General features: G+C 35.9%; 1 protein-coding gene across 2 annotated transcripts in view; it reads right to left on the reverse strand.

Annotated features, from left to right (window-relative positions):
• The window catches only part of LOC104567929 (single-stranded DNA-binding protein 2), a 194296-nt gene that overhangs the window by 113434 nt on the left and 57308 nt on the right, over window positions 1-23554 (reverse strand). For both annotated transcript variants that reach the window (XM_088533148.1, XM_088533147.1), the window contains exon 4: window positions 22969-23053. In XM_088533148.1, the coding sequence (XP_088389274.1) occupies window positions 22969-23053 (85 nt within the window). The remainder of the gene's footprint in view (window positions 1-22968; window positions 23054-23554) is intronic.

Below are 23554 nucleotides of genomic sequence, written 5' to 3' on the forward strand. Positions count from 1 at the left end.
TGGTTTGAATAGGATTTTTAACTATATTGGTTAACTATTCCCATTTTCCTTACCTTCTAGGTCAATAGTACACTGGCTTCTAAAGAACTGTTGTACTCCTAGTAACAGCCATCTGTCCAGTTCTTCCTAATTTCTAATCTCAGGGTATCATTGAGTACCATCACCTTCTATTGAAATCATTTACTTACTCTAAAGTTTAGTCTCAGTCCATGTTGTTTCTCGGTTCTGTTTCTCCCCGAGCATGTTGAATGCAATTATAACGCAATAATTATTAATGTGGTGCCTCAGCTATTCTGTCTTAAACTAACTTCAGTTTGCTCTTTAATATTAAATGGAGAATAATGCAGGCTCTTCAACTAGCTATTCTGAACAATGGTCCATTAATGTGCTAAAAAGTATACCTAAAATTTTGTGCTATTTGACCAATTTAGTTTTAACTGAAGTCCTACATTATTATAAGTCTTGCATTAAATAGTATAATTTAGTCAGATTTCATAGACTCTTCATCTCCCTCAGCTGTGAACCCAGGATCTTTTTCTTGATTGATGTGTGCCTATGTAGCATATTTCAGCGCTTTCAGTTGGGGATTAAAAAATGAAAAACTGTCTTTAAACGCATAAGCTACCAACACCCATAAGCTACCAACACCTGTGCAAAAGAATCAGTGGAAATCAAATAAAATTGCCATGCCTGATCGATAGTACTGCCATCCTCTCCTTTTCACTCTCACACAGAAATGTACACTATGTCTGAAAATACGGCCAAAAACTAGTGTACTCTGCCAATCTTTGCCTTCCAGGACTGATAAATTCCAGCCCACCCTAAGGTTTTTTTAATTTGCAATGAGATCCCATGCCCATTATTACTTATTGTTTGTACTTTAATAAAAAAATACTCAAGACAAGTCAGAATTTGATTATGGCAGACATGCTAGAAACAAAAAGCAGAAGACAATCTTTACCACAAATAATTTACAGTTTAAATAGAGACAAGAGATGCAAGAAAAGGGCAATTATGTCCAGTTTACAGAAGAGGAACTGAGGCACAGAAATTAAATGGTCTTCATAAAAGAAGTCTGCCACTGCTGGGAAAGCTGGGTATTTTCCTCAATCCATTTTATACATATGCACATATATATATATATATATTTAACTACATGATTATCATTTCTTTCTGTATCTGAAAGGAGAGAATAACAGGAATTGTTTGAAAGCCCTCTTTCTATCTCTGTATTTTGTGTACCAAGTGGTTTAATGCTCCATGGTAATCTATCCTAAAACAAGAGTCAAACTGGATTTCCTATATGTCAAACATGTTTAATAAGGTTAAATAAGTGATAATTGTCTGTGATGTTTTACTATATTTAGCTAGTATGCTGGATATTTTAGGTGGAAGAAATTAAATGCCAGAAAAAGTAAATGCAGAGCCATCAAGCTGAATACAGGTATGCATACGATCACTTAATGCAGCAGACAGATGTCCTTCATTAGCACTTTTGAGAGACAGGAATGGATTTCATTAACACATATGAGAATTAAAATAATGTGTAGCAACAGTTCAGTACCCTTCTTTATGCCTTATAACACACAGAAGTTTGCCACAAGAACTTAATGAAACTCCAACACTCAGGCTACTTTTAAAGAACAGTGATAACTTTTGCTTCCTTTATAAGCTGTCTGGACTTATTTCCCCTGTTCTTCCATAAAATAAATGTTAGATATGCAGTGATACCTTGTGGTTTTTATTCTGTGTGCTGTCTGACATATACCTGTTCTTTAATAGAAGATATATAGGAATGTTGAGATTTAAAAGTCACCTATTAATCACATAGACATGGACACACACAGACAGGGAAGACCCGGATTTTGAACACTGTAAACCCTTTGCCTATTACTGGCAGCTGTATTCATCGAGGATTTTATAAATCTCTGTGTAATCCAGGTAACCCAGAAGGGCTGTGAATCACCAATCACTCAACACAGGTGTACCTCCCCAAATAGTAACTATCATATGAGAAAGAACCATATGATTTCTTCCACACTTTCTATTTTTAAAGCTCTACTTTACACTTGTAAAACTAATCCTGTGAAACTACATATTGCATTTAATTTTCATCTGCATATCTAACATTAGCTAATCATTTTGGTATCCCAATGTTTTTGCAGTAAAGTACTCATAAATACCAGCTTTTAAAATGTATACGCAGATGTACTGAAGTTTTTATTTATGTCCTGTAGGCAGGTTAACTGCTTCCTTATGTAATATGTGATAAGTTTACTCAGTCCTACCCCTGTTGTAGAATGGAAATTAGAAGAATATCTAGCAGTTTATTTCCCTGTCCAGTGTAGCAAAAAAGGGAAAATATTGAGAATTTTGTTATTATTTGGGTAGGTTTTGCCTTGGCAAAGGGGACTGGCACATACTGGAAATAACTATAGTAATAGTATGAAGAATATCTCCTCTGAAATACATTGGTAAGAACATGAAATTACTACAGACCTAGCATTTAATTTATTCAATATTTCATAAAATATAATTTCTTCTGCACATTAATCTTAGACTGCTGATAATCACCCTCAGACTACCCTTAGGAACCTCTCACTTGACTAGTTAATTTCTGACATGACAAATGTTAAGCTGTGCAGGTGGTTGGCTGTTTGTAATGGACCAAAAGGAGCATTCTACTCTGTTTTCATACTCTTACTGATGTGTCCATGATCCACTTCCAAAGCTGAACACCTGTTACTTATTTTTGCTTTATTCTTTGGAAAAAACACAGGTATTTCTTCACAACTTAAAAAAAAAGAAAGTCAAAAAGCTCAAACTGCATCTAATAGTTTATAGCTCTCCAAGAGAATGCAAAGAAAATGTGCACAACAGTTTGGCTTGGAATTTTCTTCCTGCCCTCCACATGCCAAGCTCAGCACTAGCTACAATAGAATGATTCTCTAAATACCAAGGTGCCTTTGACCTCCAGGACACAGAACTGACTGCAACAGATTGACTAGTGCATCTGTGTACAGGAAATAATATGAAAAAAGGGAGGAAAAAAAAAAACACATTCAAGTCTCTCTTCTTGAAGCACTACTTTTCTTGAGATCACTGGTTAACATAAAATTACCATTGAAGAGGATATGGAAATTGTCACTTCAACTTAGTAATGCTTTTCAGGCACAACTATCTTTACATTCAGATTATATTATTGTTAATTGAAGAGGTTAAAGTTACCTTCAAACGATGATTTGTTTTGATCATACAGCAGTTTGGATTTTGCTATTATTACTGTGTTGCTATTCTACTCAGATGAGGTCTTCCAAATCTGCACAGAGAGGGATAAAGTATTTTTTTCATGCTGATGAGTGGAAAATATTTTCTCGTTTGCTTATTCTTTTTTTCCTGTACTGTACATGAGGAAGAATATCCAGGGTATTAAAATAACTAACAACTCAATCATTGTTTCAAAAAACAAACACACACACCCTAGGGGAATAATCCTTCCTGATTTTCTTCTTTAGATCTATCCAGATCCAATTCTGAGAACTCTTTTTCTCCTGCTGATGAAGGAGAAAGAGATATACATACTCTTGCTTTTTTATGTTTTAGCGTTTTTTTTCTATTTTTTTTGAGGAAACTAGTTGAAACTCTTGAGGAAGAGTTTCAACTATAAATAAACTATAAATAAACTATAAAACTATAAATAAACTATAAAACTATAAACTATAAGTTTCAACTATAAACTCTTTTCCAGCTTCTCTTCTCTAACAGGGATTATGTCTTGTTATCAACATCCTTGCTGGAAGACAAGGACAAATCAAACCAAATTTAAGTTGTGTGGCATTTTGTAATATGACACAGTGGGGCTTTGGACACACTGAAGTTTAGTTTGGAGGGAGCCAACATAGGTTGATTGGGGTGGTTATTTGCATTCCCAGATTAGGGAATCTGCTTGTTTCCCCTGTGTGGAATTGGCTTAGAGGTGGCAGCAGAGGCTCAGAGGAGAGGAGGAGACAGACACTTCTTTCCTCCAGAGTAAGACTGATTGAGTGACTTTTTGATCAGGGCATTTGAAACTGCAAAAAAAAAAATGAACTGAAAGAAGACAGTTGCATTTAAGTGAAGTAAGTTCCAGAAAGACAACTAATATGTTTAATAATGCTGGTATTCTCTAATTGCAATATTGAGGATAACCAAGGAAGTTTTTCTCTGAGAAGTCTGAAAATATTTAACTTTTTAAGAAGGGAAGACTAACAAGTAAATCATGGACATAAATTTATTTTAAAATTTCAAAACAATTTTGCTATCACAAATGAACCACATACCATACTACTGCAGTAAATTGGCAGACAGATTCCTAATACAACAGCAAATTGGATAACTGCTAAAATTGCTGAAATTCAAGTTAAGTATGACAGTACTCATAAAATCATCTCCATTTGAGTTTATATCATTCTTTCAAATCTCTCTCTCCATAGCAGCCTCAGTTCTGTCCCTATAATTTATACTTTTAATTTTTACCTAATTTTCAAAACTGTAATTCATACAATTAAAGACATAACATATCAGCTTCTGAAAACTAGTTATTGGGAAATTCAGTATTTTTCTACACAGTGTAGTAGTACAATGGGGTATGCCTTTGACAATGATTTATTTTGAACCAACTCACTGGTACAGTGAGCTACACTTCCATCTTCTATTGATCATCATCATCTGATTGGTCATCAGGTGTCATTTATTCTCTAGTCTAAGGAGTTGCAATATTAAACACAAAAAAATCTCTCTCGCAGTATCTACTATCTATGACATTTTCATTTACAAGACCTGAACAGTGCAACTAACATAGCTATGTACATTTGGAGAAGTACATATTTTTCCTACATAAATGGAAAAGAATTCACACTCTTCTGGTCTAAAATAAAGATAGCTACATTATCTATAATTACAGCCAAAAGTTTTGGCCTCACTATTACTGCTTGACCCTCCCCATACAATCATCAATTTTTACTTAATCAGTTTTACTCTGTTGTTTATGCATCTCTCTAACCCATATCTGACATATTTATTACCCAGGGAAAGATTTGGCTCAGAAGTGCCAAATCTCAGAAGAGAAAATAAATAACTAAATTGGGACAGAACCTCATCCCAAACAACTTACATTCCAAGTATCAGGCAAGAGTAAACAGATACAGAGACCTGAACTGGGAAAGGTCTCTGCTCCCTGCAGAGGAGACGCTCTCCATGCGCTCAGCCAGGTGAGACAGGAAAAGCTGGTGGGAGACTGTGTAACTAATGGGAAATGGACTGAAGATCTTGGCCTTGTTTTTGAAGATGAGAGGGACTAGGGAAAACATTGTTCTTTAAAGTTAAATGTCAGATGGGAATGGAGATTTAGAACAAGAGAAAGAATTTATATAAAGAAAGCAAGAGACAAGAGGAGCTGAAACCTTGAAGCGAGTGCAAGGGTTATTGAAGAAGAGCTATAAGCCCTTCCTGTATCTGTGACAGAACGAGAAGAAAACCAAACAAGAAAAGGGGGAAGGAAAGGCAAAGCAGGGAAGGGAAAAGGTCACACTCTATGTCATCATTTTTTCTTTTTAAGAAGTCAGTGAGATCGCACATGGATAGAGAAAAGGGGAGGAAACAGAGACTTGTATAGTGATTCAAACTTGGGGAAGAGACGACTGAGATTGCAAGTAGCCCAATGTGATACTGTCCGTGCAGAAAGCTGCCCAGAGATGAGGATGGCAGAGCTGAAAAACGGGAGATAAATCTGTAGCAAAAGGAAGTCGGGCTGGTCACAGGATTTCCGCTAGAGATACTGTGCTGCATGAGAGCAGGAAGCGAATGCTGGGAGACAGCCAGGGCCAACAGTAGGGAGGAGAAAAGGGGAGAATCTAGCTCACCTAAAAGCTCAGCTCTAATATGCAGTTAGCACAGAACAAACTCAGAAGTTGGAAGAACCAGAGGTCAGGACCCACAGTCTTTGCTCCCACAGAGCAGCATTTTTGCAGGGGCTGTGCAAAAATGGGGTTATTTGGAAGGTTTAGTCTTGCTCTCACTCTGAAAACTGTGGAAATGATTGTGCACACACAGAAAACTGAAAAGTTAATTACCTTAAAATACTAATTATCTCCAGGAAATCTCCCTTGGACTTGGGGAATCCCAACAGCATAGAGCCTATGTGTGCAGGACTAATGGTTTAGGAGATGCTAGTGCATGCCCAAGGCACAGGTCCCTTGATCTAGAGTAGTTTTGACCCAGTTACTCATTGTAAAAAGTTCTCAGTGTGAGTCTTGATTGTCAGTCTTCAGTTTTTCATATCAGCTTGTCAACATTCAAGCAGATTGTGTTCACATTGATCACGTAAGAGAAGGCTTAATTCTATGCCTACTTTGTCACTCATTAATAGGACTCATTAGTATACGAACCCTGCAACATGTGATTGTAACACAGGTATTACAGCTGAAAAATATATGCAGGACATTATTTCACCAATAATGTTTTGAAATTAGACACAGTTCCATTTAGAGACATACAGATTATAATGCCAGCATTCATCAGATATATTTACATACTTATGTTTATATATCTTGCAAATCTAACACCAATTTTACTGTGGTGCAATCCAGCAGTCAGCCCTATCTTAAAAAAAAACATTTCTAAAGAGCTACCCCAGAGAGTTCTTGTTTCAGCAATTATCTGCTATATCTTGAATTTTTTTTTTCAAGGATATATATTATTATCACTCACTTTGTGGAAAAGATTATCTTAGAGTTTCATCAATTGTATTAAGGGCCTAAATTGCCTTCTCTTCTGAAATCTCCCAACCATCAAAACCACTCGCAGTGGATCTACCTCCGAATCCTCATTACATTGGTTTGAAATTAGTGCATATGCAAATTAAGACCAAATCCTGACAACTTTAGTCTTTATTTACCTCTTAATCCTCCTGAAATTCCCAAGAATTTGGCCAGAATAATACAGAGTCAGATTTTTCTGGTGAGCATCTGATTTAAAATTTATTTCATTTTAGTCTTTATATTCTGAACACAGTTTCAGTACTAGATACATACAGAGACCAATTTAGCAAGCAAAAGGGGGTTTTGTACTGAAGAGTAGACAAAGGCTTGGCTCCAGATCTCACTACAGAAGCAATGCCGTGCCATAGATACAGGGTGTGTGCTAATTGCCTGTATTCAAAAATAAAAGGAAAAAAAATCACTAAATGAACTTAAATATAGAAATAAACTCTTTAAACAGCAGATACAACATTCTGGATTTCCTGTTGAATTGATTAGTTTTTGACTGGATAATTAATTAAAGAACTACTACAAAGTTAACAGATAACAACAAGCTATGAAAAATATGGATTTATATCTCATATATAAATGAGATTAAAAACATTTTCCATAGCTTGACATTCGTTATAGGGTCCATTTCTAAATTTCCTCCATTCCATAACGAAGGTTTAACTAAGGCACCTGCTGTAATACAAAAGCCCCTCGACAATATTAAACTGCAAACTGCTGAGCAACTAGAACAAAGAATATTGACAACAGTGTTTAGGTCCCAAAAAGAGTACATTTAGAAACTAACTGGAAACGAGACTTGAACCAATTTTATGGTTCATCAAACATATGTAATAATATGTTGATTCTAGTGGAGTTACAGGCAATGAATCTGCCTCTATAGAGCCCTCTTTTGTGTCCCTGCACGATACATTTAAAAGGGCATTTCAAGGAAAATGCATCTTTTAAAGGTAAAAGGACCTGAAGTAGAAGTGCTGGGTTCGAGGTTGGAACTACTTGTGTATTAACACACTTGGAAACTTTTGCTCAGTGCATCATTCTCCTCAACATTTTTTAAATGTGAAAATGGGTTTGAATATTTACATTGATGCAATATATCATACTTTTTTTTTTCCCTGCTAACAGACTGATATAATGAATAGATAAACCAAGCTGAAGTGAGTAGTTAATGGAAAACCTGCTAATGGGCTTTCCAATAACACACATCGGCATGGAGCAGGAAGCCAGAAGCTTACAGATCCCAGGTTATTGAAAATGGAGTATTTTGAAAACCTAAAGGTGAGATATTTGTGATTTCCACCACCTTCTGCTATATGATCCATTAAGCAACACAAAAATGACTTCTTTAGAGACTGACGTTTGATTGATTTCCCCAAAAGCAGCAAGATGTCAGAGTGACAGTAGTCGTCAAGGGAGTACTAGAAACTACAACTCAGTTACAGTATGCAAGTCTAGCAGCCAAAGAATTCTCCTGATAAGGAAAGGTTCAGAGTTTAAGTAACTAGGCCATGTGCTCACTAATTCACACCAGGAAAGGAAACACTAGATAATGAAATACCTCCAGGTTTACATTAATAGGTAATACCCAAAGAAACAATTTAGTGCGCAATGGTTAAACAGTAAATTGCAGAAGTTTTCTTCTTGATGTCTTCTATTTTAATGACATTGCAAAGAAGACACTTTCAAAAGCCACATGTTGAAAAGGGTAAATGGAGAAAATTGAGAAAATTGACACACGATAAATAATTACTAGCCTTCAAATCTCTCCTTTTTCTTCATTCAGATCTCCCACCAAATGAACTCATTCACTAGCTGTTGTAGATGGCTCTGTGCTGCGATCTATAGTGAGTCAGTTAAGCACTCATTCCCAAAAACTTGCATAGTGAGATTCTGTCAAAGTAGTTCAAAAATATTATAAATATATAGAATATTAAAAAATAAAACCCTCAAGTTTAGACATTCAACAATTATTCCATTTTACCCCTGCAGTTTGTGCAGTACCAATTGAATAGTATAAGAACGCATACTTTTACAGAGCAGCAAAACACATATTTGACTTCCAACAAAGCAATAGTATTTGATCCTTTGGGGCAGCAGAATTTGAACCGAAGACAACCAGAGAAATCAACTGGGCCTCAAAATAAATAAATAAATAAAATAATTTAAAAAAGAAAAAATGGGCTTAGAGATCTGTGGAATAAATTAAGGAGATTCAAAGATGCAAGAAAGTTGATAAGAAAGAACCAGAAATACACTCGCAGCAAATAAATTGTTTGAGAATAAGAACAGCCAAAGAAGAAAACAAGCTGTACATGAGAAAAACAGCACACCTTCTGGTTGTGTGGAGAAAATGAATGAAAGATAAAGAATCCTTAGTGCAAAGAAGGCACGAGGATTAAAGAAACTGAGGAAGGAGAATGAAAGCTATTTATTTTTGTCCATATCTATACATTTCCTGCACCAGTTAAAAGCTTGTTATTTTCTGAAACCTATTCAGAGTCCATACATCAAGCATCCCTGAAGAGATGAACTGTAAACCAGAGAATAAACTAGACTTCTGACAGTGAGAATATAAAGTGTCAGCATAGGTCATAAGAGCAAGAGGCACCTGGACTACAAGGGCTCATGTCTATAAAACAGTAGTATATTACACTCTTTTTGACCAAGGAAAGAGTTAGAGCTCACTTCAAAGAAAGTTTAAGGATTGACAGATTTAATGTCTTGGGAAATAAAAATAACTGGTTTTGAGAATTATACCAGGACTGTGGAACTGCACGACGTTTTAAAAGTTAAAATAAGGTGTGCTCTCCATCTTACAAAAGCATGAGGCATTTTAAAATTTTGCAGCTTCAACAGTTGCATAGTTTGCTTATTCAGCAAAAACACAACATAGAAATGACTATTAAGAAAAGTAATATTCACTTGGCAATTCTTTTTTCAGGAGAAAATTTAATATACAGTACACATTTAGGTAATGGTTATGTGTAACTGCACACAATAAGCACAGAAATAATAATTCAATTTCTGATGTTATCAAGGCAGCATCTAAACAGCTGAAACATTTGTCCTGTTTAATAAAGTTAGAAAAAAAATTTTGACACTACTTCTAGTCACTAATAAATATGAAATCAAATACATAAATGCTTTACAATCTATTTCTTGAAATATTTCCTTTGATCTTACTCTGAAATTCTGAAAACTGTGAGCAATCTGAAAATAAAATAGAAGAGGTATTCAAATTGTTATGTTTTACTATAAATTTTTAAACCCCAAAATTTCTGATAGAACCAGGTCTTTCATATGTCCAGTTTACCAAATCCCTTCAACTCATCTAGTATTACCCCTGTATCAAGAAATGTTTATGTGTTAAAAAAAAATAACTACTGAAACATGTATAAACCAAGCCATAGTTTGAAACAGTAAAACCCAAGATTTACAAGAATAAGTAACCACATATCTATATGTGCACTCAGCCTCTTAAATAGGTAGTGCAATTTACTATAGTTTGAGCACCTCTGGAATTCATCTGACTTCAATAAAAAGCTGCTGCATACTCTGAGATTTTGTGGTTAAAAAAAATAGGCTACCTATATGCATGAACTTTGGAGTCAATCTTTAGGCACCCATAGTTGCAGTTTAATTCATTGTATCAAAATCGCCAGAGCCCAAGTTACAAGCTCCTTCTGCTCCTGCTAGCTTTAAATCTATTTTTAAAGCAGATGATAGTCTTGAACACACTGTAGATAACAAAAACAGAGGTTTGAACTGTCAATCAAATCTAGGCTCAATGGTACTCATGTTAATAATGGTAACTGGGGCATGCGCAGTTAATGGCATTAACAAATCATCCTCTGCACTTTCTAGCAGCCCTGTTTTTGAACCAGCAAGGAACTGAGTTGCACAAAATCCTACTCTCCAAGAACTGGAGAGAAGGAATCTTGTCCTCTGCTGTTTCACAGGAACAGAATAGCTTGGACAGTTAGAATGCTGAGCAGCAGTGTCATTCAGTGGTTTTTTTTATTATTATTTTGTTTTGAAATAGACTTATTTGCATTTTGGGTAGCTGACAACTTAAAAAAATAGCAAAATAAATATATCAAGATGGCAATTTTTCATGGATTTTGGAGTCTCAAGCCTGCCTGGTTTTAAATACACGAACTGTTAAGGTTGTCTAATCTGGCAGAAATGTGTCTAATCTACAAAATGTGACTGCCATTGAAGAAGCACTTAAAGACCCCTGTAGAGTCAGAGAGGGTCTTGTACTAGGACTTGAGGGTTCCAGCCAAAAGAATTTGCATGCTTAACACTGGATTTAAATAGGACCTAGTCTTAAAAAAAAATACCTTCTAGAAATAGTGGGCATAGCTTTTTCCTGTGGGACTCTTTCTGCACAGACTGGGCTGGACTGCACAGTCCTCCAGCATAATTTATTTAACACCTAAGGGTGGTAAGGGAGAAGCATACTCAGTGCAAGGACAATATTTACAGATAAAGTGTTCAACATATTTACAAAACAACAATCCCAACCTCTAATGACGCTTCCAATATGTAGGAAGGTGGTATTGTCATAGACTATTTTGGCCATAGGAAGAACAGTTGTATTTTATCTACCTATCTATCTATAAATCCTCTGAGAATCGCTTTTGCTAAAAGTTACTAGGAGGAAAGGATTCAGCCTGAAGCAGACACCTTGAATAGAGAACTTCAACTGGAATTTTGCAAGTTTAACAAAACTGAAAATAACTAACAGACTTTTAGAAGAAGCTTAACTTATAGATTCCACTGCATAAATTATACGTATTATAAGAAAATATTACATTTATGTTTGTTGATGTGCTTCTTTTAAAGGTACTGTGATTACCTGTATGATGCGAGACAACCCCTTATAACAAAATAAAACGTGAAAACATAGTGAAGTACACTTTTGAAATCACTCTCCACTACACCTTTATTACCTTTTTCTTGTGGCAATTTGAATTTCAAGGAGCTGAATAGAAAGAGTGTAAATGTTACCAGGGAAATTTCTTTTTACAACACCTAATCATTTTCCATCTTTCTCTCAGGTTGTGTTTTCTAAGTAATCAAGCAAGCTAAGAAAGGAATTTCTTAAAAAAAAAAAGAGAGAGAGAGAGAGAGAGATGAGTTCCTCAAACAGCTTAAGGAACATGATTTAGGGAACAGAAACATGAGCAAAACCCTCCACACATTTTAGAGCTGCAGCAAGAATTTACAATACCAATTTTCTTCCAGAAAGATTCTAGAAATTATCAGGAAAGCAAGTAAGGATATAAAGGAGATTCCTTTTTCCTATTAAGTGAAATGGCAATTTTCCTGTGTGTCTCCTGTTGGAAAGGCATGGGATTAAATCTCAAATCTGAGTGAACAAGAAAACGCTTGGTTTCAAAGTCTGGACCAAATATGACTAAGAACACACAGTTTTAACTGTCTAAGAATTAAGAGTATTCAGAGAGTAACCAGAAGCTGCCCAGTCCCCAGAGAACTATGGAGCACAGCATCGAGACAGGCCCCTGACAACGGGAATACAGAAACCTGAGATGCTGCCTGCTCGGTAACTTCCTTTCTAAAGCTAAAGGTAAAAGTTTCCCAGAAGAGAGCCAGAGGAAGCCTCTTTTTTCCAGCATCAAGGAAGATTCCACAAGGCCTCGAGGGATGGCTATCACACACAGAGAAAGAACAGTTGGTAGGAGACTGTTTATTTTTAATTTTGTTTATCTTTTGAGGAAGGAGGGCAGTTACTGGAAATGCTAAATTAAACTATCTAACTAGCAGAAAGTAAACTATTCTAAATGAGTGAAAGCCAAGAGAGCAGCTGCATCTGACTTAGAAGTAGTAGGAACTATACTCTTGTGATCCATCATTCCCCAGCCAAGCACGTGCCCTCCATCTAATGACGGGGGAAAAGAAACTGAAGCAAGAAATATAGAGCAATTGGCAATAGGAATCAGAAAGCACTGTGTTGGTGTATACAGGATGGAAGGATGTAAAACCATAAAAATAGCGGGAAATAAACAAAATGTGAGAAATGAACTGTTGGGACTGAGTACAATCCTTCTGCGATGTTACACAAGAGTTATCCGGTGGACTGCTCCTCAGCAGAGTTTTGTCCTTACAAACAGATTTTTTTTTCTATGAAGACAGAGTCTTTCTTCACAACTAAGGGAATCAGAAAAAAGTCCCTTTGCAAATGAGTATTTAGAAATAATACAGAATACATAACTGAAGGGCTGGTTGCTATCTGAAGGAAGAGATAAAACTGGACAGTAAATAAAAATGACCCATTGCTTTCATACTGTTTCATACAAACCTGATCCTGCAAACATGCGTGGGATTTTAACGCAAGTGTTCACACTTACTGTGCTGTTCAGCCATGAGATTGTTTCACAGACTAGGGCCAAAGCCCCTCATCCTGGCCTCAGATCTGCACAGGCAAACCACAACTTCTGTGTCCATCTGTTACCAAGTCAATGGGGTCACACTCCGCAGGGATGCTTGTGTCTGTCCTTACAGAGCTCACTGAAAATCTTATTTATGTAGAATTGATTTACATGGCATAACACAATACTCCCCTACATGTACATAGGCTACCTGTAATACTTTTCCCCCCTCTCTTAAAACAGAAACTCACTTCAGAAGACGCACCTTAACTGTTTTATGGTTAAGAACTTTGTACGTCTCGTAGGCTAAAATTTCAGTTTTGTAATTCATTTATGGAAAGCGGATTCCAAAGCAGAAGTGGAAAATGTTTTCAAGACTCTCTACCGTTCAGCACATAATATTTATCATATATCTTATAATGAGTTTTGTCATCTTCCTCCTATGTCAGAGTGCTCCTCTTTTGTTGTCAATTATGCAGAGTACTGCTCCCTCGGCAGAGTAAATTAGCCTCTGATGGGTTACAGGCTGCTGCATCGGAGTTTTGTTATTGGTATCCTTGCTAACTGACATAAATCTAGTTTGTATACTTTACTGTGACAGCACTATGGAGTTGTCCATTAAGTTAAGGAGGGGCCACATTTGAACTGCCTAGGATAAGAAAGAGCAAAGCAAGAGTTTCACCTTAAACCTGACTTAATCTCCATTCTTGATTATACCACAATCTTCATTTTGATCAGTGCACATGTATGCATGTACAGTTTCTTCTGCATATTACACATGGGAATGAAATGCTTTACCTGTTTGCAATAAAGTTTTACATATTTTCAACAGCTAAGTTTAAAAAATGCATTTTTTGGAATTATATTAATGTAGAGATTAAAATAACCAAGATTTCAGAAGCCTATTTTGAAAACAGGTATCCTAATATGGATATCTGCACCACATTTCTTCTGAAGTAAAACAGATCCTGTGCACACTCAAGTAGCCATGTTAGCACAATTACTTGCAATAATAGGGCCTTAATTTGGTAGAAAAATTAAACAGACTATTATCTGTTCCCTGTGACTTGTGTTATATAACATGCATTTCATATTTAGTGTAACGTTTGGATGTGACAGTTCTAGTCAGCCATGGATATCCATGTTCCCTCAAGAGGCTTGCCTGCCTTTCCTCCTCATTACTTCGTTTTTTACCACCTCTCATAAGACATTTGTTGTTCAGCTGTTCTTATTAAGAGCTGCATGTCTCCCACAATTTGTGATCTTCATCTTTCATCGTATTAGAGAGCAGATGGATATTATAAGTCTTTGGATTTTCCAGGCATGTGTTAAGCAAGTCTGAAATGAGTCACTTACTTAGAAGTATTAAGAGAGCAGTCAAGCTTATTGCAAAATCTGCTTGGCATATTGCTCAGGAATAAGGCTCTCACTTTCACTTTTACTTTTTATGAGGCTGAAGAAGAACGTATTTAAGCAAAGTGACTCAAATATAGCCATATACTGTCATCAGGAAAACAAAAATTGTTGACATCAAGTAGTCCTGGCTGGTACTTTATTGCCGTAGCAGACAGGAACGTAGACCTTCCCACAGAGACACACATGGATGCCCACAGCTATGCAGAGTGCCCAAGATACCTGCTTGCAACCATCTAATAGAGAAATTTAACTAGCTAAATCAGAACATCAAAATGAAAGCATTTAACAGAAGGCATCCTAAATCTTTATCCCCATTTAGAATAATAAGCTGGAAATGAAATGCTGGTACAGAAAATAAAAGATCAGAAGAAAGAATAGCAAGAGGGATGAGCAGTGTGGGAGACGAGGGGAACATGCACAGAAAGTGAGTTAATGCAAGGTTTTAATCCAACATTTGCTCTCTATTGATCAAATGTTTGTTCAGTGCTTTACTGATGTAAAGAATTATGTAAAATCAATGTTAATGTCAGAAGGTCTTTAACCCTAAATTCAGACCATTTGTTAGCCAGTTTAATACTACCAGTGTTACCAAGCTACAGATTAACCTCCTTTAATAACTTTCTAGAGCACTGTAAAAACATACTGTTCACAATATGCAATGAACAGGAATAGATTCATATGTGAACAATGGTAATTATAACATTTTTAAATGCAGCAACTAAAACAAATATTTAGAAATAAGCCATTTCTTAAAGCACACTGTTTAAACTCTGGGTAACATGCTCATTCTTAAAAGCAAAACAAATTAAAAACAGGCCAAATTTCTACAACTTCAGAGGGAATATCTAAAACTAAGCAGGTCATACTTTCATGCTTTAAATGAATAAATGTGTATTATGAAATGTGTGTATACAAAGCACTTCAATTCTAAAAGAAAATTATACTCTCTTCATGGAAACCTTGATTTAAAAGTCTTGGAGTTCACTCTAAATCATTAAGTCCAAGATTTAAATTATAATACAAGCTTTGTTGTAGTAGCATAAATACTCCATTATAGCATATTAAAACACAAAATTGAAATTTGAATAAACACAGTTCTATTTCAAATATGTCAGGAGCTGAAATTTTCAAGATAGATATATTCAACAACAGCAGCTCTGAAAAACAGTTAAAGCCTTCTTCCAGACAATAACACGCCATAACTTTAGAGCAGAGTTAACTTGGATTTATTTTAATTATGAATAAAGTGTCAGACTTGAGAACACAGAGAAGCAAAAGATTCTAATAATTTAACAGTTTGTCTATCTCTATATATGCACGTTATATATATATATATATTTATATACACACACATCAAAATCAGATTTTACTTGTATATTCTAGAGACTAAATATTCCGGAAAATTGCAAAGCAAGCCAAGCTTTACAGTCACTTCCCCCAATTTTCTGAGCTCTGCTTTATCTCCTAGACCTCTCACTCACATCTCCCATAACTTGTTGCATGCTTATGCATTGCCTCCTTACCTCCAAGCAAAAGAAAACAAGCTTCCTCTTTTTGTCCTACCTATTTTACAAATTTGGCATGATGTTAAATATGTGTAGTGTATATAAATCTTTTAAATGTTCTGTTATGAACACATACTGTTTTTTCCACGAAATTCCATGAAAGTGCCTCCTCATTAGAAAGACTTATCTCCTTTCTTCTCAATGAAAATGAAGCATAAAACACTCTTAGAAAAGAGGCACTTTTTCAACATGTCCACTGTCTCCATTGGGAACGATGAAAAAGAGCTAAACTGCCCTTAGGGGAGATGGCAGTTCCTCACACTTTCAAGATTTAACCATTTTACTTCTAAATTCTGAGAAAATTAGATCTGCACTTAAAAGATAAGTGCTGAGATTTCAGGGAAGATATTATTCTATTTTTCTACCTGAAACAAATAGTTTAATCCTCATGTTAAAAGCACAGCACAAACTCAGCTGTGAAACTGTCTCTATGAAAAGAAAAAACTTGTGTGGACTGTAAGAAATGACACATTTCTCTCTCAAAGCTTACAATTAACATTTGTGGCATGGGAAGTCTAAGCCATTACAATATCCAGTCATTCATGGGAGGGAATGATGAAGGAAGGTAGGGGCAGAAAGGGTACATCTTTCTGCAGTGAAATGTGGGGAGAAGAATTTTAGGGAGGTTTCTTAACATGAAAACAAAAAGATAATAAATGTGTGTTTTCCTTCAAAAGGAGTCCCTAGAATTGAAGGAAAGTATCAGTTTCTCAACTTGGCAAATTTCTGAAGAGCAAACAAAACAGTTTCATAGATCTTGCAGATAACACTACACTGTTGTTCTGTGCTACTGAGATATTCCTATAAACATGCGGACCAAATCCTGATAAAAGTGAGTGCAGATTGCTTGCAGTAAGTGATGCTTACTTTGAGGGCTGGAGCATGCTTTGTAGTTATTCCATCCCAAACAATTGCACTTAGGAACACTCGCTATGTTAACAAACATAAGCACTTGAAGAGACTGGTAATGCTAAGCGGGACGTGCAGAGTTCTGCCAATCATACAAGGAGAGTCTCCAACTGCGAATATTAGATCGTCTCCTCCACACCTTCCAACACTCCCACACTATCCTTCCATGAGGACATGCACCTCGATTTATACGAATGTTCCTGTGGGATTTGCAGTCAGAAGGAAGACAAAGAATTCTAACCATTTATCACATTTTGCAAAACTAACTGCACTAACTGCAGATTTGTTGCTTGTCTTCCTGAAGGTCATTCATACAGAATATCACTCGGGCACTTAAAATAGTACTTCTTTACCTTTGAGCCTTACAGATTTTTTTTTTTTGTGGTAAACCAAAAGGTGCATCATCTTGTAAGACAGGTTACTTAAAGCATTCTGTATTGAATATGATTTCTTAATTGTTCATTTTATGTTTCTATGTTTCTAATAGACCAGGGCAGTCTTTAACCATATGGATTTAAATAACAGGTTCCAACATGAAATTTCAGAGTAAATGTCAGACTTCCTTAGTCTCCTTCCAGCTTTCATATCTAAGAATGTATTATACTATAAATATATCTAAGCACTGGGAAGTGAGATATATCTCTGTGGAATGAGATAGCAGGAAAGAAAGGCTTTTCATTCATACTTAAAAATGTTTATACAAAAAAAAAGTGAAGTACACTAACAGTGACAATATGGAAAGAGATGTTTTTCATTAAGAGGTCAGTATAGATTATGCAAAGAATGTTACAACAACTTTAAAAAATGCAATTTTAGAGTTTAAGACAAGGGCAGAATCTCTATAATATGACTTTGATTCAAAACAACTGTATGTCTCGAACATACTCAAAAGGCGAAATTACAGATACAGTGATGGCCACTGAACATGTAAATGCCTTTGCATAAATTTTGCAAAACTACCATAGGGGATTATCAAATGGCTTAGAACAGAAGCATTTCTTTTGGTAGGACAGTCCTTAAGCATTACTGGACAAACTAGGACAAGGCAAAATATGCAGGATACTGCACATACAACATAGTCAAAAGCAATCACATCCAACCACGGAATTGTGTTTGGGATTCTCAGCTTTTAATTTGAGTCCTTGGGAACATGGGGAACCTCAAAAATGCAAAAAGAAAATAAAGCAATGGAGAGAGATTCCCCTGGGTTTGCAGGAAGGCTAACCAACAGCTCATAGAGCTGTGCATTTTTCTTTCATCCCAGTTATGTATCCATATATTTCATGATTCCATGGTGACTGAATTTGGCCTTCTCCTAATGAATGACACCATGACAATGAACTCAGCATTTTGCACATGCTCTCTGACTTGTTTTCCCTCTGCCTAAACGTGCCTCTTGCTCTCCAGATCTTTTTATTTTATTTTAAAACCAGAAGGAATAAATGCATTCTCCATCCTCTGTTCCATGGAACTAGGCAGCTGGAAGCCTGACCTAGAATCCAATTTTCAGCAAGAAAGCAGGGAGGACCCAGCAATGCATGCTGGCTAGCTAGGCAGCCTGCAGAAGAACGCAGTAGCGAGAGCTAGTGAAGTCAAGAAAAAGGTAGAATAACATTTCCTGGGTTTTAGGTCAACAAAAACTTCACCTGAAAGACAATTTTGTGGGGGTTTCAATGAATAAAAAAGAAAATTTCATGAAAACAGAATAAAGCAGTCCTTATTGCAGAATACAGTCTCATACAGCTTGAGATTTATGGCCAATTATGGTCTTTTGGGCCTTTATGGCAAGGAAGTGCCTCTTTGTTCTACTGAAGAAAACCGGGAACAGGAAAGAGGAAAAAAAAAGTGTTTTTTTTTCCCCATAAAATATAGAAAAAAGCAGGCACTCAAATTGTTTTTATGAAATACTAACATAAAGAGATTGATCGGCAATCTCAAATGCCCAAGCACTATGCCAAATAACTCTAGAGAAATTTGATTTATATCACTTAAGATCTTAAAAGGGAATAATCTATAAGGAACTCATTAAAGCATGGTCTTTAAAATACCCTACAACCTTGAAGCTAAAAGACAGGGAGCTAAACTCCCTGTTATTTAGCTCACTATTAAAACATGCTAACAAATCAGGGGCAAATAGGAGAATGGTTACTATTGGCAATCAGAAACTTATTGGCAGGGATGGCTCTAAAAGTCACTTCATGTTCTTCCTGTCAGCCATGAAAGATTTTTCTCCTCTCGCCAGCTTGATAAAATCAAAAGTTGTATTAGTACCATCCAAAGACAAGGAAATAGTACTTCCAAGCACTGTCTTTGTGCAACAGGGATGCTACTGTATAGAGGCACATGCATATACACATATAACTGAAAATATAAAAAATATCTATCATCTAAGGGAGTTTTGTTTTTAATGTTCTAATATCAAGTCATGAGCATATTTAGTGGCATAAGCCGACAGGCACACACAGGCAAGGCTTAGTTTGCTTTGTTAGGCAAACTTTGTTAGGCAAACTGTTTGTTAGGCAAACTTTGTTAGGCAAACTGTTTGTTAGAGAGAACTTAATACATATTGTTTTATAAGAAAATGCCATACACAGATACAAAGAAGGATTTTCCTAGTCTTCCCCTCCAAATATATTGCAAATTTATCAAGTCCAGCTGCAGATATTTAGCTGTATTCAACAACAAGCAAAGCACAGCTAAAATCTTATGACAGATTAAATAATGAAATAAATCTCATAACTCATTTTTTCCAAAGAACAAAAAAAGAAAATTTACATGGCATAATTTTTCCTACTGCAGCTAAGATACTGTGAACCTTAACATAGAAAAGCAATCAACTCCTTCTTTATCTAATCATTTTATGAGTCAACCTGTGTACATTTCAGACTCACTAGCAACTAGGCTCTTTGAGGCAGCACTTCTTCAGAAATCATTAAATCATGTCCAAGTTCTCCCCTCCTCCATTAAACATTTCTAAATTTTCATTTTTTCTGACAGAAACAGACACAGAAGAGATACTGAGTCAACCACTTCAACCTGCTTAGTGTTAAACATGACTTGTCTGAGGCAAGAACTAGGGACCACTCACACATTCACCATGAGTAATGCTCTTAGGTCAAGAGGACATGCACTTGATTTAAAAAAAAAAAAAATCTGAATTGCAAGTATGAAATAATAAACAAGCCTCTGTGTTTTTTTCTGCATGACAATTACAACTTAAATATGTCAGTACAACTACAAATGCTGTATGAGTTATCTGCAGTCTACCAGCAGTGTTTCGATATGATCAGCCCCCTTGGCTCAACTTGACCTAGAAGCCAGACTTTGGTGACCGGTCATCACTGATGAAGGAATTTTGACCTCTCTGGAGTCAATGGCAAAACTCTACATGGGTCACAATTTCACAAAGCATTTAAGCAATGTTTACGGTCAACTACTGTGAAATACGCTTGTCTGTATTACATAACTTCTCACCCTGTGCTTTAATATGAATGTACCATACACTCATATTAAATAAACATAACATTTCAAAAGCATGCGCTTTTCATGATGCGGATTATTTCACCAAGCAAAAATCACATGACAGCAAGCAACCGCATCAGTTTTGCTAGATATCAGACAAGCTTATTTCATCTGTGACAAAAAACATGCAGCAGCTAGTTTTTCCTGTCACCTCAAAAGATTAACAAAGTGTAGAGGTTATAGAAATACTCAGAAAGTGTGTTTATAAAATAAATCAAATTATTTTAAAATAAACATTCATCCTTCCTTATTCAGACTGATGTACATACAGAAGCACATTATGACCTAATTTATACATCAAAAAAGACTCTCTACAGTAATTTAAATGCTCACACAAGCACCCAGTTGTATCACACACAGAAGTCATTGGAGTATTTTCTCAGTTATTCTATATTATGACAGCACACAGCAGACTGAATTGAGCAGTAAGACCATGCAATAAACCAAGGGCTGAAGAAATCATAAACACATTAAAAGTGATGTTAAAACAACATTTTTTAATTAAACATATTTTTGATTCATCTGATCAAATTTTTACACCTTAAAATTCACACTCAATATTGAACTCACCCCTTCTTTGATTTTCAAGTACTTGTCATTTAAAAATTCTTCTCACTGTTAGCTTCATTTCAAAATGATTTCACAACAACTTTTACAGATTTCATAAGTTTTTTGCCTTTGGTTATACGCACTATCTTATGAAGGAATAATACTTTGCAGAAGTCAGCTGTCATATTGTGCATTCTGATCACCACAAATTTACTTCATTACACTCATTCCTGACTATAAAACTATTTCTTCTTTAGTGTGGAATTCAATCTTGCTCTAACAACAAACATTCAAAACATCAGCAAAGCTATTGAAATAATGTATTTTCTCCACAAGTGCTTATTTAAAGCAGAAAAGGGATTAAAGACTGTAGAAAGTTTTCTTGCAAGGTGTTGGATTTGATTTGAGGAACACACTTTACCTTAATACTTCTGTGGATGGAAAACTTCCTCACATTTTTCCCCATCTTGCCCTCTCTCACACATTTTTTTTTCATTGATTATGACACCTGAGTGACCAATGCATCAACTGAGCAAAGTTAGCCAAGCTCCTCTATCAGTCAGCCTCTAAATCTATCCACCAATGACAGGGTGTTCAAGTGTCATTGGTCTGTAAGTAGAAAAAACTGACTAGCTCTGTGATGATGGTGCATCTGTTAACTACAGATAAAGCGAGATCACATAGGACTCATACTATAGGACGTTGAGCAGTCATCGGATTATGACAATTTGGGTAAATACCCTTAAATCAAATACGTTATGGAAAATGAACACTTTGCTTCATCTAAGCTTTTCCCAATTTGTGTTTGTAAGACATTGTGAAATGACATTCTAATTTTAATTTTATGTGTAGAAATATTTTTATTTAATAACTATAAATATTTGTAAGACAGACCTGGAAAGTACTCAAGTAAAGAGGTTTCAGATTATATCATGGAATAAAGTTATACTTTCCCTTTTTATTAAATGAATGGCTGAAAGGAATAATAAACGTGGCTCAGTCAGTCTCCTGTGGATTTCATCAATAGAAAGGAAATCACCAGATGGAAGAAAGCTGCCATAGTAAATGTATCCCAAATTCCATTCCAACACTGCCATGCAGATCCAAAGCTCTGAAGTTCCCCATTTCCATTATGGTGGTAGAGAAAAGGGAATTGATTATTGCAGTGTTGTGGTCCCTGAGTTCCAGAGCATTTCTTTGGGCCTTGCAGGCAAGACACCACCAAACTCCCCGCTCAATGGGGTCAACACTGGCATAATACTTCTGTCTCTTCCCCTCTATTTGTGCTGTTCTCTTGGACCAGATGATTTTACATTTAATTTGCTCCACAAGCGAGTGTGTTTATTTCCATGACAAAAATACTTATTTCAGGATACAAAAATATCTGGAAAAAAAAAAGCATACATAAAGGCAGACAACACATATCTGTGTCTCCATTTGGCCTGGGCCATTGCAACTGAGGCCAAGCTGATGTGTCCATGGGGGGGAGAGAGTGGGATGTTCTTTGTTCTGTATAAATATGTGGGACAGAACATTGAAGCTTTATCAAGAGTTGATAAAGCTTCAAAACATGACTTGTGATACGGGTTCAAAACATGACCTGTGATATGGGTTCCAGGAGTTTCCTGTATGACACTGAATTATCAAAGGAGTAGACAGCCCTAATTCTAAGGCACCCTGGAAGCAAACAAGTTACTTATATATGACAGACTCCCGTGTTTTTGAGTCACTGGACTACAGAAATACTTTTCTAGCACATCCATACATACAATTGATGAAAACATGGTAAAGATATAAAAAACTTACATAGTCATGAAAGGCTTTTGCTTCACTTGAGTGCTCACATGTTTCTCGTCTTTCTGGAGCTGCACAATAGAGATCCCAAAATACACTGCAAGTTAAGAAGTTACAGATATGATGAGAAGAAAATCATTATAATTCTTATATAAACTTTATGGAGTACACCACAAATACATGTGTAGAAATAGAAATAGTCCTACCACTGTCTAGCCAAGAGCTGAAAACACTTACCTCCATGAAAGAATTTAGCTTTGTAAAATGTCTGTGATGAATAAAGCCCTATTATCTGTTTTTCTGAGGCAAGCAGTGCTGTATTCCTTTAAAACCATGGTAGCATAAACTCAGAAGCAAGTCTAATATATCAGTTTTTGGAGTATAAAGCAAATTACTACAGCTCTGCATTTAACCTCATACCTCTGTGACTGCTGCAATTTACTGCCACAAAGCACTGGAAGGGAGATATTCTACAATAATACTGGGAAAAGGCAATAAAATGAAGAGAATGCTGGGAGTTCTTCCAGGGTCCAATACTGTCCTTTAAACAATAGCTCCTAGAGAAACAAGTGTATGGATAAGAATAGGAAATAGAAGA

The sequence above is a fragment of the Tinamus guttatus genome, unplaced genomic scaffold (genome assembly GCF_059628265.1).
Source record: "Tinamus guttatus ecotype Peru unplaced genomic scaffold, ASM5962826v1 Tinamus_guttatus_pri_ptg000485l, whole genome shotgun sequence".
Classification (NCBI taxonomy): Eukaryota; Metazoa; Chordata; class Aves; order Tinamiformes; family Tinamidae; genus Tinamus; species Tinamus guttatus.